The 19,510-nt window shown below is 44.9% G+C and overlaps 1 protein-coding gene across 1 annotated transcript in view; it reads right to left on the reverse strand.

Moving 5' to 3' along the window:
* TIMELESS (timeless circadian regulator) overlaps positions 1–19,510 on the reverse strand; it is a 135,122-nt gene that overhangs the window by 98,940 nt on the left and 16,672 nt on the right. Inside the window, exons 2-7 of the mRNA XM_082247164.1 lie at positions 18,284–18,437; positions 17,040–17,154; positions 15,195–15,257; positions 5,170–5,271; positions 1,555–1,710; positions 616–749 (exon numbers count right to left, since the gene is read on the reverse strand). Of these exons, the coding sequence (XP_082103290.1) occupies positions 616–749; positions 1,555–1,710; positions 5,170–5,271; positions 15,195–15,257; positions 17,040–17,154; positions 18,284–18,437 (724 nt within the window). The remainder of the gene's footprint in view (positions 1–615; positions 750–1,554; positions 1,711–5,169; positions 5,272–15,194; positions 15,258–17,039; positions 17,155–18,283; positions 18,438–19,510) is intronic.

Consider the following 19,510-nt stretch of genomic DNA (forward strand, 5'->3'; position numbering starts at 1 on the left):
TCAGCACAGACCTTTAGGCCCCTTTCACACAGGCGGACCGTTCAGATCCGCCTGTATGTTTTTTTGGCAGATCTGAACGGTCCCCCCATGCATTCCTATGGGGCATCGGATGGCAGCGGAGACATGTCCACTGACATCCGACCCGATCCGTCAAATCTGGACGGATGGAAACCCTATTTTCCATCCGTCCAGCGGATCGGATGGGATCGGATGAGAACGGACCGACGGTCCGTTCCCATCCGATTTCTCCCATAGAGATGCATGGGGAACTGACAGCTGTGTCTCCGCACACAGCGCGGAGACACAGCTGTCCTCCTGCTGCTCAGTGGGGGATCGGCGGCTCGATCCCCCGCTGAGAAAAACAGAATCCGTCCGACGGACGGATAGTGTGAAAGGAGCCTTAAAGTAAAAAATCAAGTGGTACTCGGCTCAGACAACTTTGGGCAGGATCAGTGTTCATAACCGGAGTCTATCCCCTGTACCACCACCAAAAAACCCCCAAAACATTGGGACGGATAACACCTGACACAACTACAGCTTTATTTGCTTTCCTTGAACCCATTATAGCAATATAGGTGACATACTCTCCATGGATTTAATATTGTGAAGTCTCACCGTGTGCCACGCTGAAACACTCTGCTTTTTTTCTCTGCCACTTCCCTCTGCCGCAGGATCTCCAGTTCTTTCATATCTGTCACTCTTTCTACAGAGGAACGAGCTTGGCCAGTTGATGCCAAGTGCTCTGCATTCTAAAAAAAAAAAAAATACCAATAGCTTTCCAATACATATTGACAACATTTTGTAGAAGAAAATAATATTTTTTAGGTTTACAGAATTATACAGGCAGCCATTTAGGTCTTCTTTAGGGATGCAATCCTGTCACCACTTACTAGTAATTGTCACATCATGCAGCACATGATAAATACACCACTTACAGCCTAATTAGAAGCATTGGAATTGCCATTGAATATACTCTGTGCCTGTAGGGTATGGTGATGGTCACAGTTAGAATGTTCAGGCACTATTTGGCTGACACAAATTTAATCACCAAATATAAAAAAATATATACATTTTTTAAGATATGCTTTATTCATGTCCAATCTCTACAAAAGACAAAAACAATGATATACACAAAAAGCTTAACAAACTCACGTTTCATTGTGCGGGAGCAGATTTAGCCCCGGTTCACAATGAATGCGGCTTTGAAATAGTGCAATTTAACTTGAAATTGCACAATTTCAAAATCGCATCTGTGTGACTTCATGCATAGATGTCTATGCAAGTCGGACCTTAAATCGCCAAAAATAATACAGGAACTGATGCGGTACCACAAAGCTGACGTCGCACCAATTTGAACGATTCGATTGCTGACAATTGGATGCGACTTGTCATGCAATTTGGACCTGTCGAATCGCATGACAAGTCTCACCAAAGTGAATGGGGGCTAACAGTAAGTCAAGACGTAAGGAATAGTATCACGATAAGATTATATAGAAACAAGGATACAGAAAAATGTATACAGGGTTCGTTTATAGGAATCTTGCAGTCACTTACCTGATCTCGGAACATGAGTGATACAGTTTCCAACACATGCATGCTCCATTGCTGCTCGGTCTCAGAGCTTGCCAAAAACTTCACAAGGTCATCCATGCCACTCATGTGGATTGCCCACAGGACTCTATCATGAACACTTGCATCGTCATCTACACCCTGGAATACAGCACACAAGAAATGTGTCCACCCAGGAATACAACACAACATAGGATTTCCCAATTCAGTATAATTCTAAAGGATTAGCCCATTCAAAAGTGATATTTCACTTGTATGTGAGGTGCTAAACACCTGCTACTCCTCTTATCTATAAAGACCTATAGAAGAAGGATTACCCAGTCATAGATCTATTCTGTTCCCTCACACCTTGGAATTTCATTTCTCTTACTACAGCAAAAGTACTATAAGAGATCGACAGTCCTGCTGCATTCGGGATATAAAATAAATTAGGAATCTAACACGAAGAAAGTAACTAGTCCAAGTAAGTAGGGACCTGAGAGATATGGTTAGATGGTTTAGATCTGGATCTTCCAAAGCTGAAAATAACTTTTAGCTTCAGCCACTGTTTAGACTTTTTTTTTTAACCCTTCAAACAGTAGTGAGCACCCTTTTCTCCTGGTGATAAATTAGCAGAAGTATATTTTAGAACACTATAGGAGGTTCCTTATAAAACAGAAACCCTTTTAAAAGGACTGTGCAGTTCTATAGATTAGATTATTCTATAGATAGTATATATAGTATACATGCTGATTTCCACCATTAGTCTCAATTTTTAGGTATACCTGGTATATCAGTCTACAGCAAAGACAGGTGTTATGGCTATGTAGAACAAATGTTACATAGTTATTCAGGTTGAAAAAAGGCACAAGTCCATCTGGCTCAACCAATAACAAACAAACAAAAAAAGCAGTAAAGAAAACCCAACCATACAATCCTATATACACAATCCTATACCCGCAGTTGCATGATCCAATTTGCTACAGCAGGGGAAAAAAATTCCTTCCTGATCCCCTGAGAGGCAATCGGATATTCCCTGGATCAACTTTACCTATAAATATTGGTACCCATTTATATTATGTACACCCAGGAAAGAATCCAGGCCTTTTTTAAAAGCAATCTAGTGAGCTAGCCAGAACCACCTCTGGAGGGAGTCTATTCCACATTTTCACTGCTCTTACGGTGAGAAACCTTTCCGTATTTGGAGACAAAATGGGTTTTCCTCAAGACGTAAAGAGTGCCCCCTTGTCCTCTGCGTTGACCTTAAAATGAAAACCTCAACACCAAGTTCCCTATATGGACCCGTTATGTATTTATACATGTTGATCATATCCCCCCTAAATCTCCTCTTCTCAAGAGAGAATAAATTCAGTTCCTCTAATCTTTTCTCATAGCCGAGCTCCTCCATGCCTCTTATCAGTTGCTCTTCTCTGCACTTTCTCCAGTTCCCCGATATCCTTTTTAAGAACTGGTGCCAAAAACTAAACTGCTTATTCCAGATGAGGTCTTACTAATGATTTGTACAGGGGCAAAATTATATCTCTCTCTAGTCTCTGTTAATATAAGAAAGGACTTTACTTGCTTTGGAAACCACAGATTGGCATTGCATGCTATTATTACGCTTAGGATCTACCAGAACACCCAGATCCTTCTTAGCTATGGATTCCCCTAGTTCTACTCGCCCTAGTATGTATGATGCATGCATATTCTTAGCCCCCAAGTGCATAAATTTACATTTATCAACATTAAACCTCATTTGCCACATAGTTGCCCAATGAAACAGTGCATTGCATCTCAAAGATCACAACATTGAGGGTTATGGGAAATGATCGAGCCACTGACTCACACAGACTTGTACAGGTTGAACTGGATGGACTGTTTTATTCAACCTCAACTACTATGTAACTATGTAATTATGTCGGGTGTCCCCCACCGGACACAAAGGAGGTGAAACACCTCTGGGTGCAGAGACCATTCCCCCAATCCAACACCTGAAAACTCAGGTAATCCGCCTGCCAGTTTTCCACACCTGGGATGTGCACTGCAGAAAGGGGCTGGAACAAAATTTTCCGCCCATTTCAGGATATCGGCCACCTCCTGGGCCGCCAAGACACCCCTTGATGATTGATGTAAGCCACGGCCATAGCATTGTCCAATTGAATCCGGACTGGGCAACTCTGTAATTTATTTGTCAGGCAAAGCTTTATTGCTTGGAGTTCCAGAATATTGATCGGAAGTCTAGACTCTTCTACTGTTCAGGACCCCTGGACACACAGCTTCCCCAGCACTCCTCCTTAGCCAGACAGGCTGGCGTCTGTGGTTACCACAGTCCAATAAAATGGGAGAAAGGACATGCCCTGTCGTAGTGCTAACGAGTGAAGCCACCATAGAAGAGCAGTCTTTGTGTTGTGACTCAACCGAATCATAGTGTCCAAGGACTTTGGATCTTGGTTCCATTTGACAAGAATTGTAAGGGTCTCGTGTGGAACTGAGCAAACGAAACTGCCTCAAAAGGTTGACACCATTGGGCCTAAGGCTTGCATGCAAGTCTGCAGAGAGGACAGATTGATGGATAACAGCAAACGAATTGCCCCCACCCCAGATATGGGAGAGGGCGTCCCTTCATGCAGACGGGGATTTGCCTGCAGGTCTGGATTAGCCTGTTCTCAGCTTACCCGACCATGTCTTCTTGGAACACCCCCAGAGTACCTAAATGGCTTAGATTCTCTTGCGTGCACGAAAGGGCCGCCTGTGGGCTGTGAAATAAGGCCCCCGTCTATTACGCTGTGACTTGCCCTTGGCGGATTGAGGGAAAAGAGTGCTCTTCCCGCCTGTGAGTCCTTGGATGAACTCATCCAATGAGAAACCAAACAAACTGTCTCCCGAAAAGGGGAGATCTGATTTTATTTTTTGAGGCCTGCATGTAATAGCTACCCCCACTGCAGGCACTCTGGCTACAAGGGGGCCGCATCTAGCGTCGGTTTACATATAAATAGTAGGGCTTGGACCATTTGGTCCGTTAGCTCTGTCAGGCCCAGAGAGAGCTGTTCCATTTCTAAGTCACTTTTTAGTAACTTTGCCCATTCCGTTATGGTCTGGGACACCAGAGCGATCACGAATATTGGTTTAAGTATCGAGCCCGCTATCACATGTAAATGGCGGGACAGAGACTCAATTCGTCTATCCACAGGGTCTGTAAAGACTGGGGACTCCTCGACCATGACTACAGTAGATTTGTTAAGTCTGGAAACAGGATGGTCCACAGATGTCTTACATCTGTGCTTGCTAACAAGGGTTTCTCTACCAAGTACTAAGTCATGATTTGCTTGGGGATCAAATACTTTGTTTTACTCAAAGAAATGCAACTACATTTTTAACATTTGTTTTATGTGTTGTTTCTGGATTGTAAGTTGATATCCTGTCTCTATCATTTAAAATATACCTAAAATAAATATTTTAGACCCTTTTTCTTTGTAAGTGGGCAAACCTACAAAATCTGCAGGGGATCAAATACAAATGTTCCCCACTGTATAGAAGTACCGGTCATAAATACAAATATTAAAATAGCAAAACATTATTAATATATTTCTAATTTTACAAGCCCTAAAAGCCAATTACTACCTTTTCTTCATCTGGATCAGAAGGCACATGAAGGATATTGCGCACCAAAAGAAGAATCCTTTCAATTAATAAGTTATGTTCTTCTTCCCGTTGTTCCCAGTCCTATGAAGCAGAAACAATTGATTATAAATAAGCTTTTTTTTTTTTTTTTTTTTTTTTTTTTAAGACATTATTCCCCATACACTCCCATTTGTAAAGCAGAACTAAACCCTCCTATCCTTTACAGCCAATCAGGATGCCATCTTACCCTCTGTTTGATCTGCAGTTGCCATGGTGCTGCTCATATGATCAGTTACCCACCAGCATTTTGATGGCTTCACTCGGCAGCGGGGACTCCTATGCAGGGGGCAGGCGGCTCCAATTGCCGCCTGACACCCGCGATCCTTCCCCGCTTGGGAGAGAAGGACAGGCAGCTGTTGTAAACACAGCTGACCATTCTTCTCTCTGGAATGATCATAGAGCACCTGTGATCCTGCTATATAGGAACACAGGTCTCTGTGATCATTTCACAAGCCCTGCTCCCATACAGATAGAATCACTCCCCTAGGCTCATTTTTAACCCCTTGATCACCCACTAGGTTAACCCCTTCCCTGCCAGTGTCATTATTACAGTAACAGTGCCTATATTTAGCACTGATTACTGTAGTAATGTCACTGGTCCCCCCCAAAAGTGTCAGTTAGGGGTCTGATCTGTCTGCCGCAATGTCGCAGTCCCACTAAAAATCGCAGATCGCCACCATTACTAGTAAAAAGAAAAAAAAAACAATAAAAATGACATAAAAAAACTTTCCCGTAGTTTGTAGAGGCGATAACTTTTCCGCAAACCAATCAAATTACGCTTATTGTGATTTTTCTTTTACCAAACATATGTAGCAGAAAACAAATTGGCCTAAAATGTTAAAATTAGATTTTTAAATTTTTTTTTGGGAAGGTTATGTAGCAGAATGTGAAAAATATTGTTTTTTTTTCCAGAATTGTCGCTTTTTTTGTTTATAGCGCAAAAAATAAAAAGGTGGTGATCAAATACCACCAAAAGAAAGCTCTAATCTAATTGTGGGGGGGGGGGGGGGGGGAGAGACAAATTTTATTTAGGTACAGCGTCGCAAGACCGCGCAATTGTTTGTTAAAGTAACGCAGTGCCGGATCACAAAAAATGGCCTGGTCATTAAGGGGGCAAATCCTTCCGTTCCAGAAGTGGTTAAGCTGAGAGCAAAAGCAAAGGTGACTGTTACCAATCACAGCATTCCTTAAATAACGCCATTTTTGTAAAATCTTACCGTAAAATTCCTTTCTCTGAGTCCTCCGACAGTCGCCGCCCACTCATACAGTCTTCACCAATGGGTATTGACCTCTTATCCATAGGAGCAAGCTAGGCATAAGACTTGTTAAAAACAAAGCATTTACATAGACACACCTATGGGGGCTGTCCCACTGGTCCAATACCCCCCCTGCTATCAGCCATCCCAACTCAGTTTGGTAGCAAGCTGTTAAGAGTCCAAGAACCCCAAAAAGAGGGGCGGGGGCGGCGACTGTCGGAGTACTCAGAGAAAGGAATTTTACGGTAAAATTTTACAAAAATTCAGTTTTCTCTTACGTCCTCCGACAGTCGCCGCCCACTCATACAATCTTCACCAATGGGATGTCCCAAAGCAGTGTAGACATGAGGGGTGGGAAACGCAACCGTCAGAAAGGCAACGCAGTACCCACATCAGAGAAAGGAACAGAAAGGTAACCCTCCGGGTAACAAAAAAAGAAGGCTCAACCGGAGCAACAACCCAGGAAAGCAAATAACCAAGGGGATAAACAACCCCAACAGCCAGGGACCCGCAATAAAACCAGGGTCCCCTCACGGTACTACTGCACAGAAAACTTTGCGGCCAAAGGAGGCATCAGCTGATGCCAGACCATCAATTTTGTAGAATTTGAAAAAGGTGTGCACTGACGACCAAGTCGCAGCCTTACACACCTGGGCCACCGAAGTCTGATGCCGGAAGGCCCAGGACGCACTCACCGCTCTGGTAAAGTGCACCTTGACAGGGAAGGGCGGTACCCGTTCCTTCAACGAATAGGCCTGTACAATTGTCTGTCTGATTCATTTTGAAATGGTCGCCACAGACGCAGCCATACCCTTCCGAGGTCCCTCAGGAAGGACAAAGAGAGAATCCAATTTTCGAAAGGATTCAGTCGATGACAGATAAACCCTGATCACCCTGACAACATCCAAGGAATGCAAAGCAACCTCCTTAGGATGCTTAGGATTCGCACAGAGCGAAGGCAAAACAATGTCCTCATTAAGGTGAAAATCAGAAACCACCTTTGGAAGAAAGGAGGGGTTAGGTCGCAAGACCACCTTATCCCTATGAACCACCAGGTAAGGGGAGCGGCAAGACAAGGCCGAAAACTCCGACACTCTGCGAGCAGAAGTGATCGCCACAAGAAAGGCAACCTTTTTAGACAGCAGAGATAACAAGATTTCCCTGATTTCAAACGGGGAACGTTGTAACACGGACAGAACCAAGTTCAAGTCCCATGGAGGTAAGGGCTCCCTTCGAGGAGGGGCCAAGTGACGCACACCTTGAATGAAGGTGCGAATCAAAGAATCAGACGCCACAGAAAAGGACAGCCAGTGCAGATACCTGGCCCTTAATCGTGGCCAACGCAAGGCGCTGGTCCACACCAGACTGAAGGAAAGCCAACACTCTCGCCACCGAGTATGAACGAGGAGAGAAGCCCCTGGACTCACACCAGGCAAAATAAGCTTTCCATGTACGGTAATAGATCTTACCGGACGAGGCTTTTCTAGCCTTGAGTAAGGTAGGAATGACCTCTGAGGAGAGACCCCTGTCTCTCAGGACCTGGTTTTCAACAGCCACGCCGTTAAAGCCAGCGACTGTAAAGCAGGATGGAAGATCGGTCCCTGAGACAGAAGATCTTCTCGCATTGGTAGCCGCCATGGAGGCTCGATGGCCAGGTGAACGATGTCCGCGTACCAGGACCAGCGTGGCCAGTCCGGCGCCACCAGAATCACCAATGTTGGTTTCGAGGCCAACCTGCGAAGGAACCTGGACAGCAACTGAATCGGAGGAAAGGCATATATCAGATGATACTGATGCCAAGGCACCACCAGTGCATCCGAGGCGTCTGCCAGAGGATCGCGCATTCTTGCCACGAACCTTTCCACCTTGTGGTTTAGCCGAGACACGAACAGATCCACATCCGGGGATCCCCATTTCACACACAGCATTTGAAAAACCTCCGGGTGCAGGGACCATTCCCCCTGGTCCAGGGTCTGGCGGCTCAGATAAATTGGCCTGCCAATTCTCTACACCCGGAATGTGAACTGCCGATATTGCCGGGACATGAGTCTCGGCCCAAGACAGAATACTGGTCACTTCCTGGGCCGCCCGGGCACTCCTGGTGCCCCCTTGGTGATTGATGTAAGCCCCCGCAGTGGCATTGTCCGTCTGCACCCGCACAGGGCAGCCCTGAAGACGATCCGACCAATGGAGCAGGCACAGCCTGATCACTCTCAATTCCAATAGGATTATGGGGAGTGAGGATTCCTCCACCGACCAAGTGCCCTGGGCAGACAGGTTCCCCAGGACTCCACCCCAGCCCGACAGGCTTGCATCCGTGGTAAGTACTGTCCACAGTAACGGACTGAAGGATTTTCCGTCCGCCACAGCCGGGGACTGAAGCCACCACCGAAGATCCATTCTGGTTTAGTGACTCAGACACTCTCAGGTCCAAAGACTGAGGGAGCCTGTCCCATCTGGCCAGGATCTCCGCTTGGAGAGACCACGTGTGAAACTGTGCAAACGGTATCGCCTCGAAGGCTGACACCATCAACCCCAGGGACCGCATACAGGTCCTGAGTGACGAGAATTTGTTTTCCCTGAGGGCCCTGACCTCGCTCTGTAGGGTCCGGAGCTTGTCCTCCGGAAGGAACACCTTCGCTTGAGCAGAGTCCAGATCCATTCCCAAATATGGGAGACGAACAGAAGGAGACGAGGTCGACTTCTGCATGTTGATGGTCCATCCGAATTCCTGAAGCGTCTGAACTGTAGTGGACAGATTGCGCAGCAGGCTCTGGCTGGCACTCGATCTTAACAGGAGATCGTCCAGATATCACAAGACCGCAATGCCCTGTGCCCTTAACAGGCCCAGAACGGGAGCCAGCACTTTGGTAAACACCCTTGGAGCCGAAGCGAGACCGAAAGGTAACGCCACAAACTGATAATGTTCCTCCGCGATAGCGAATCAGAGGTACCTCTGATGACCCTCGAAAATGGGGATGTGTAGATACGCATCCTTCAGGTCGATAGAGGCCAGGAATTCGGGGAGGCTACCAACGAGCGAAGCGATTCCATGCGGAACTTCCGAACGTGCACAAAGCGGTTCAGAGCTTTTAAGTCCAGAATTGGACGCACCTTGCCCTCCTTTCTGGGCACAGTGAACAGATTCGAGTAAAACCCCCAAAAACCTGTACCGATGAGGTACCAGGACGATCACCCCCTGGGCGAGGAGATCTTGCACCGCCTGATGCAGGTCCTGTAACCGCCCTGGGGTCAAATGAAGATTTGAGGGAAAGAATCTGTCCGCCGGTCGTGAAAGGAATTCGATCTTGTAACCTGATCGAATGATTTCCTGAACCCACCTGTCCGGAATTCGGAGCAGCCAAGGTTGCAGGAAACTGCGCAAACGTCCCCCCACCCCTGAAACAGGTGAGGGCGCCCCATCAGGCAGAGGCGGACTGGGCCGCCGCACCAGCTTGGCCGGATTTAGGTTTGCCCGCCCAGGGCTTTCTCTGGCCACCCTGGCCCTTGAAGGGTTTCCCCTTGTTCTGTGCCTTGAAGGCACGAAAGGACCCCGCTTACCGAGGAAAAACTTGCCCTTAGGATTCTGGGGCAGCAGAGTGCTCTTGCCCCCAGTGACCCCTTTAACCAATTCATCCAGGGATTCCCCAAACAGGCGAGACCCCGCATAGGGGATGTCAGCCACAGTTTTTCTTGAAGTCTGGTCAGCCGACCAGCTTTTCAACCATATCAAGAGACGGTTAATCACCGCGACACTGGACAGGCGCGCAGCTAATGGGGCCTCATTTAAGGCCGCATCGCACAAATACATGACTCCTTGATAAATCTGGTCCACCATCGCCACGGTAGTAGGGGGAGCAGAATCAGCCACGAGGGTGCGTCTTAGCACCTTGGTCTAATCCGCCACAGCCTGAGCCGCCATGACAGAGGCGAAAATAGGCTTCAGAAGGGAACCCCCCACCATGTAGGCATGGCGGGCAAGGGATTCCATCCTCCTATCCGTAGGATCCCTAAACACCGGAGAATCTTCGTGGGTACCAGAGTGGCCTTGTTTAATCTGGCCACCGTGTGATCCACCTGAGGGGCCACACACCATCGCGAATCCGTAGGAGACTTGAAGGGATAAAGGAGTTGAAACTTCTTAGGCACCACAAAGGTACGTTTTAAATGACGCCATTGATCATTCACAGTAGCGTGAAACTCAGCGGGGCAAGGGAACACCTGCGTCGCCTTGCGGGGCCCTATGTGTACCAAAAGAGGACACAATTCCCGGAAGATTGGGCTCATCCTTTAAATGTAGTGTTTCCTTAATGGCAAGAATTAGCGCATCCATAGCTGCGCGGTCCTCGGCCGTCCCAGGGGGGGAATCATCCACCCCTGCCTACCCCTCAGACAGAGAAGAGCGAGACCCTTCAAGGGGCACGCCACCTATGGCAACCATATCAGATTCAGAATCAGAAGACAAGGAAAAACTAGGCCCTTTTCTGTCAGCACGTTCAGTCTTTAGAATATCCACTTTGGACACCAAAGTCGCCACTGCAGCAAAGTAGTCAGAGCAGAAGATTCAGATGAACCCGAATCCCCCACTAAGGCTGAGGGAAATTTTCTGTCCTGAGATTCCATAGTAAAAAAGTTTTTTTTTTTTTTTTTTTTTTTTAAGTACTGGCCCTTTAAGCGCGCCGCGGACCCCCGCAGCCCACCGCTACAAGACTGTGACAAACAGACCCCTGAGCAGGATAGACTGATGGCCAGAAGTATTAGCACACAAAAAAAGAACAGCAGACAGACCCCCACAAAGTGTTACCACCGCAGCCGATCTCTTCTGAGCAGAAGGAGGAAATGATGTCACCACAAGAGACTGAACTGAGACTGCAGGCCATGGAAAAATGGTTGCCTATATAAAGCAATGGGAGGCTTCAGGAAAAATGGCCGCCGACATGTGCTCGGAACGAACGTTTTGCCACATACAAGATGGCGCCGCAAGGCGCCAAAACACACCACATACAATGCTGTATAAGCGCCAGACATGCTGCCCACACCTAGAATGGCGGACCGGCGGTGTTTTACCCCGCAGCGGTCGCCACACGTGTCTGTACCTCCAAAAAACACCCTAAAGTGATACAGGAGAGGAACCCCCACATACCCACACAGCGCACAGGCTGTGAGAAAAACCCCCGCAGGGACCGGGATCAGGGAGTCCAAAAAACGCACAGACATGAGGGGATAACACAGACACACAGGACTGCCAGCCCCAGAGGCCCCACACAGAATGTACTTACCTGTACCCGATGGCGTGGGGTGCCTCTCATCGATGGGAAACCGCCCACCTTCAGATGGCAGGGGTGCCGTCAGCCAAAAACGCAGGACGCTAACAGTGCACAGAGAACCATGGGGAGACGTCCAGGCGAGGTAGTCACCTCGCAGGCTTGCATCCCTGAGGACAGGGATGGGTCGTTTGCGAGGTCAGGGCGAACACATAGCCTGCGAAATGCTCGATGGCGGGCTGGGATTCCATCAGGCCGCCTGTCCTGGAAAACCAGGACGACCAGTCCGACTCCCAGCTCCGCAACGCCATCATCTTGAAGAAGTGACTAACTAAAAGCTGAGAAATAAACAGCTAGTAATGTGAAGAGAAAACACATTCCCTGAAATAAAATCATAAAGAAAAAAAAAAAGAAGGCTGAGACTGTAGCCCCAGCACAGGGAGAGCCTATCTCACTCCTAACTAGGCAGAAGACAAACTGAGTTGGGATGGCTGATAGCAGGGGGGTATTGGACCAGTGGGACAGCCCCCATAGGTGTGTCTATGTAAATGCTTTGTTTTTAACAAGTCTTATGCCTAGCTTGCTCCTATGGATAAGAGGTCAATACCCATTGGTGAAGACTGTATGAGTGGGCGGCGACTGTCGGAGGACATAAGAGAAATAAGTATTTTGGGAAGCTGTTAAATCAGGGAGTTAAATTCTGCTTTAAACTCAGCTTCCCATTGCTCTGGGAATGTTAATCTACATTCCTCACATGAACTAGCAACGTGAACCACTGTGTGCTTCTAATTCAGACACCAAACCATCACTGAGAGCCACAGGTCTCAGAATAATGATTAGGAACCAGTAAGTCTGATTACTAATAAAGGAATCGCTATGACAGCATCATGGTGCTTGTGCACAGCTGCAGGCTTGTTTGAAACTTCTGCAGCTGGTACTGTGTCCGTTTCACCATAGCTCTTTGTGTACCATTGTTGCACAGAAAAGGAATTAGTATTAAAAAGCATTACAGTGTGTAAAAAAAAAAAACAATTTAACAAATTTCTAATTTGAATTAAAAATGTGCAAAATATTTAAAAGTGCATTTTTTTCCCAGTATTGGCCATTTGTCTGCTTATATTAATAAACACGAACAGGGTACTTGCAGTCTTCCGATAGGTCTCCCAAATTAAGAGAGACCATTTCGACTATTGATGAAGTGCAAACCACTGAAACTAGAGGAGAAGCCTGCCGCTCAAGGCTTTCCCAGTGCATCCACTACAGAAACTGGAGAAAACCTGACAAGGCGTTTGCCCTCCCCAAGCACTTTTTAGCTCTGTACCTAATAGAAGAGGACTTTGCTAAGGCAGGACACTACTGCATCCACAGCTGGACAGACCACTTTTTAACAAATCAGCCACCATTCCTGTAGAGGATTCACCTGTCTTTAGGGATTCAACCAATAAGTAGACGGAGGGCCTCTCTATAGCTCAGTTGTCACTGGCAGGTTCTTCGCCGTTTCTTAACTGTGATTTACTTGAAAATGACAAACTCTGGCTGACTGGTGAAAATCCATTAAAGGGGATGAGGTCACCACTGCGGATGATGACTTGGTCAAAGAAAATTTGTAGCAAAACGACTGCTACTTTATAGCAGTAGTAAGCACCACCTGGGACACGTGTACCTTCAGGTACGCTTATAATAAAGCTTACCTGTAGGTACAAGGAGTAACTCCTAAATTCACGGTTTCTTCAGCTGGTGACGTCACTGGTGCATGTGCTCTGAAGGAACAGCATACCAATGCCATCCCTTCAGATCTCTGTGTTACGGACATGACTCCCGTGCACACATGTGAGAGTGACGTCAGTGGCTAGCCATTCAAACAGGCGGAGCCCATGGACATGGAAGAAAGACAGGCAGTGACAACATGCTGGAGGGCTTTGTTTTAAGGCATGTCTGTCATAATGTGCTAGTATGCAATGCATACTATAAGATTCATACTATGCAATCTATTTCCTTCAGCCACAGAAGCCTAAGCCACAGTCTGGGAAGGCTCATCCCTCGATGGTGGTTAAGAGAAGACCTTCAGGTGGTTCCCAGGGGCTCCCAGCCCTCTACTCGGTTTATCACTTTCAACCTTCCCGTGTCATTCACACAGATTAGCAGATCTCGAGGTAGCTCTCTCAGGTTTTTTTATATCAAAGTTTAATTGCCCCAGTTCCTATGGCAAAACAGTTTCAGGGGTTGTACTCCAACCTGTTCATGAATCCTAATCCCAAATTAATGTCCTAATTCAAGCTCAGAAATCCCACATTGAATCCACCATGTCTACCATTCACCAGGAAGAACTAGGTGTGGTTCACACCTATGCAGGTTGCAGTGTGCATATTCCAGGTGCATTTTGCATTTTTCAATACGTGTTTTTGTTTAATTAAAAGTCTATGGAACCAAAAACACATCCTGCTGGTACCTGGCCCTTTCCATAAAATGCACAGATGTGAACGTGACCTATAGGATACCATGTTAAATGGACTGTAGTGTGTTTCTGCAAAACTAAAAACACACAAAAAAATACATAGGTGTGAAAAAAGCCTTATTGGCTTGTGTGGACATCAAGAACACACACCTGCTTGTCACCATTTTTTCTATTAAAAACTAAAGCCTTGCCTAGCTAGGAGGAAATTTATTTTTTGTCAGTGATCAATCACCTGAACTCAACAGCATAACCCTATTGTAATGGATATTAAGATACCCTGAGTCCTGTGATGTATAAGTTGGGTACTTACTGTAAAATCCTTTATTTGGAGTCCATTGAGCTGCCTTCTTTTATCACGCTCTTGACACCACCACCCCACAAAACAAAAGGCATCACATACAGTGTAGTACATGAGTACATTTTTTTTTTCTCGGTCAACCAGTGGTTTAAACAAACAAATAAATAAATAAACCTAGATTCCCCCATCCACACTTTCAAGACAGATGGGGGAATCCTTCCTGCTGGACTAGTGTCTCGTCAGCGGGGGAAGCTTCTCTGCTGTCAGAATACGCTGATCAGTCCTGCCGGCTTTAGTCTTCGGCGCTGATCAAGCGGGGAAAACTTGACAGGGAAATTGCACAGAAGTCTATTAGTAGATTGATTTCTGTGTAACCACAGTGCCCATGCATGAATTGAAATTCGGCCGGTCCCTACTGAACCAGCTGAACTTTGCTCCATGAATAGCTGGTGTAAGGAATGCTAGTAGGCGGAGAGGTTACCCTGAACTCGCAAACTATTTTTTGTTTGCCCTGTCCATCTCTAGACAGCAGTAAAACCCTAAAGTGATTAATTCCCATTTCCCTCAATGAACTCCAAGAAAAAGATTTTATGGTAGGTTAAAAAAATCAAATTTTCGGTAGGGAAATGAATCCTAGATCTTCATCTGAACTTTAAAAAGAAAGATTTGACAATTTATGTATCAGCTCTTACCATCTGCAGCAAATCATATAGCTTTTCACTCAGCACTACAAAGAGTCTCTCATTTGCAAATGCCTAAAAAAAAGAACAAAAAAAAAAAAAAAAAAAGATTGTAAAAGGAAAGCTATGTTCACACATTCATAATGCATGGTACTCAATGAGTTTAGCACCACAAAACATAAAACTTAAGGGCCCGTTCACACTACCCCACAGCCCAAAAAGCTGCATGCACACTAAACTGGTGTGTGGGCACTAGCTTTTTGAGCTGCATAGCCATGTGGCAGGGGCCAGTATTATGCGCAGTTTTATCACATCACACAGCTCCCTTTTTTTTTTCTTCACAGAACTTTATGTGAAGTGTACAAAGTGAGACTTCATTCATGTCACTGCACAGCAGCACAGTGCCCTGACCTTGCTATACAGTGAAAAACAGGGACATCGAGAGCTGTGCAATATTATAAAAACATGTTGCATAGTATTGCACCACTCTGGAACGCAGTGAAATACTGCGTTCTGGTGTGAACACGACATGCAGAAAACTATGGGAAAAATGCAGGTAACTGCCCACAGTGTGAATGGGCCCTAAGAAAACCTTTTTTTTTTCTTTTAACAACCTGGGGACACATCTCAGCTAAAGCAGGTTTAATCTGAAGTAAAACCAAATGGTGCAGATGGTTAACTAGACAATTTATTTCACTTGATGCTTCCATACAACCTTCAGCTGCTAACCAAACACTCAAGAGGCAGTTATAAGGCTACCTATACAAAGAGAAGAGCACCTCATGTTTATGGGTGCTTAGGGACACCACCAACAGACCACTTTGGGAGAAACAATTGATCAGACAGGTTTATAAATCCTTCTCTTTTTTTTCCCCCCTCACTTGTGAAATTTGGGGCATCAATAGCATCCTCCCTCTTTTCTCCTTTCTCTGTTGGTCATCCAACGAGTACAAAAATAACTTCTAATAAATCTGGCCATACACTCCCGATAAACCAGCTGGCCAAAATTTGCTATGTGATTGGCCCTGTCATCCACTGTTCACCTGCTGGAAAATGTTCAAACGAAAAGGAGCTGTATCCAGATAATTTTTCATTGGAAGATGTTTGGAGTTAAAACGGTACGTATGTATGTTTGTATGTATGTATGTATGTATGTATGTATGTATATATATATATATGTATATGTAGCACCATCCAAGGTAGGTGCTAGGTAAAGTAGAGTGGGCCTTGTCTGCTTATCAGCATGGCCATGATTTTTAGCTAGGCTGGTATGTGTACCCAGGTGTGCCTGTTGGGTTGGGGAGTCTTCCCACTGTGTCCCAATGAGGGCTCTCATTGGACAGTGGAGGAAACCTGACCAATAGCACACCAGGTGTCAAAAGTCAGCTTTCAGTACAGTACAGCAAGTCAGTGATTTCAAGCGCCAGCAAGCGTTGGTCGGCATTCAGCCAGCATCAAGCCATCGTTTAAAGGCATTTTTCTTCAAGTGTCCCAATCTGTACCTAGTTGAGCCAGAGGAGTATCCCACTCATTCCCTTCTCCATATAAAATAAAAACAACCAAAGATGCCGGACTGTTCATTGTCTCAGATCTCACACTTGGGCAATCAGCTTAAATGTGCTGTTGGTGTTAATGGTAACCATGGCAGACCCATATCAGGCCCAATGCCTGGAAATATTTCTACATATATCATTAAGAAAATATCTTCCAATCAAAAAAATAGTCTTAGACTCTCCTAGTGTCATTTTCCTTTTATACCCACTCACTAAACACACTGTTTATCTTAAATCAAGCTGTCCTGTGTTTTATAATGCCTGAATGGGTTGATTAATACTTTACATTTATGTATGAACTCACCTCTTTATACGCCTGCAAATATGACACAACCTGCAAATAATGATGACGGAAGGTGGGATCCTGAGGAACTTTCCCAAAACACAGAACAGCTGGCTGGGTAAGATTTACCATCAACCTGCAATTTAGAACATTTTTAAAATGACTAAATAGTTCCATTACAATTTACATTACAAGCCATGAGTATTTTACAGATTAGAAAAATAATAGATTAACTAAATATTTACATAAACTGACAAAGATCAAAATGTTTACATAGATTAAAAACCTAATTAATCATCTAATATATACAATTTATCATATGTTTAATGGAAAATTATGGAATTTATTGTAGGTTACAGTTATAGGTGATATTTAAAAGGCTTGTGGTGTATGGTATATAAATCATATATGCATATAGGTGCAGACATATACAAAACTTGTATTTTTTGCTTAAAAAGGCAGCACTGCAAATGCTATCTTATCCACCAACCCCATAAAGGTTTGTTTTACTTTACGGAAACCTGTCACGATATTAAAGTTCTTCTTCTGAAAATGCAAGTTGTGAGGCTACCTTTATAACCCTCTGGCATCAATACTCTGTCAAGGATCCAGAACAAGCATGTAGATAAGGACTTTTTTGATCGGAATACGGTTTCCAAGTAAGTGACTTGGTAAAACAGCCAGGCAACTGGCCTTTTTTAGGAGGAGGAAACATTTTTTAGTCCTTGTACCTTTATGATGATAGATTTACTGCAACAAATTCTTTGTATGGCATATCACGAAGCCGAGTTATTCAAGGAAGCAGTAAATACGAACTAGGAAACCGCAATAGATTAATCTTATTGGATATGCAGTATGACAGATTAGCTTTACAAAATTGCATACCTTTTGGCTGATAAAATAGTAAACGAATGTAATTCAACAGTAAATTTTGCTCTCTGCCCAGGATTCCACCTAAATAAAACTAAAAGTAAAACCTAACCCCACAAAGAAGGGTGTTTTTACTTCTATGGGAGGAGAAGAATCCAGTCATATGACCTGTCAGTCTGACTAGCTTCTTCTATCATGGAATGTTCTCTGCAGCTTTTTGCAGACAACACTGTAGGATACCACAGGCTACACAGTGCCTCCTGTATGCATGAATGAACCATAAAATGCAGTAGTGTGAAATAACACTTCAGTGCCCAGAGGAGAGCTAAGCAAGTCTCTTTTGAGCAAATGCTGTATAATACACAGAAAACTTAAGATGCAGAACTTTACATTACCTAATAACAGCATCAAAGAGTTGTTTGTCATTATGATGCTGTATGACTAAAGGCACAAGATCATTCTGTAAGATCTGAGCTGCTCCCAGCTGTTGCCGGATATCTCTGGTTTCATCTTCATGTCGCAGGTAACGGATTAAATCTTTCACGCTTTCTATGGAGGAAAAGATGAATGACTGTTAGAAATCATGAAAAAGACCTAAAGGATTGTTTATATGAATTAAAGCGTAACCAACCCCAAGAACAAAAATGTATCATATAGACCCTTCGATGTGGTTGCGACATTTATTTTGTTTTTTTAAGCGCGTTCCCTCTTTATTTTCACCTGTTGACCCATCCAGTAACACACCTCCTGTCTTAGGGTGGCTACAATCCCTTCTCCGCTGTATCTTTGAAGAAGCAGTGTTGTTGGTGGAGAAAATGGTTAGATGGCTGGAGAAGGTTTAAAACTAGGATCTGGAGGGAGGTATCAGAAATGAATATGTCATATGGAGAGAAAGGATTTACAGGGGAACAAAATATCAAAGGGGCTGAAATAGGAGGGGTTGCGGGGCTCAAACTAGATGGCAGAGAAATTGCAGTCCAACACAAAAAGAGTATTCCCATCAAATTATGGTTAAAAAATGAATAATAATGGAATGTTAAAATACTAAGACAAAATTAGGTGTGTTTACAAATGTAAGAAGCCTGGCAAACAAGATAGATGAACTAGAACTTGTTATTCGAGGAGCACTTTCTAGGAATATCAGAAACCTGGTTGAACATCTCACACAACTGGGCTGCAAATATTAAGGGGTACACTCCATTTCGGAGGGAAGGAATTGGCAGAATAGTGTGTAGAACAACGATTATGTGAAGAATGATTTGAAAGTTCGTTTGCGAGAGGATATCTGTGATAGAGGACAGAAGTGTGTTGGTGCAGACATTATGGCTGAAGCTCCATTAGGCCCCTTTCACACATGTGCAACCTAAAAGGCAATTTTTGCCACTATTTTGACCAAAATTGAAGCAATGTCTATGAAATCTTGAGGTCGATTGACCTCAAAACGCATCAAAGTTGGACCAAAGAATCCAGACGCCATTTTGGATAAGCTCAGAGTGTTGCTAGCGGACATGAAGATGGCGGCGGACCTGGCGGCTTCTCAGCCACCACAGGCAAGGGATACCACAGTCACCCTCTCGGCCACAAAGCAGAGCAAATCCTCCTTCCTGGTCCTCATTGACCAT

Source organism: Pelophylax lessonae (assembly GCF_965119305.1).
Source record: "Pelophylax lessonae genome assembly, chromosome: 2".
In the NCBI taxonomy this organism is placed as follows: domain Eukaryota; kingdom Metazoa; phylum Chordata; class Amphibia; order Anura; family Ranidae; genus Pelophylax; species Pelophylax lessonae.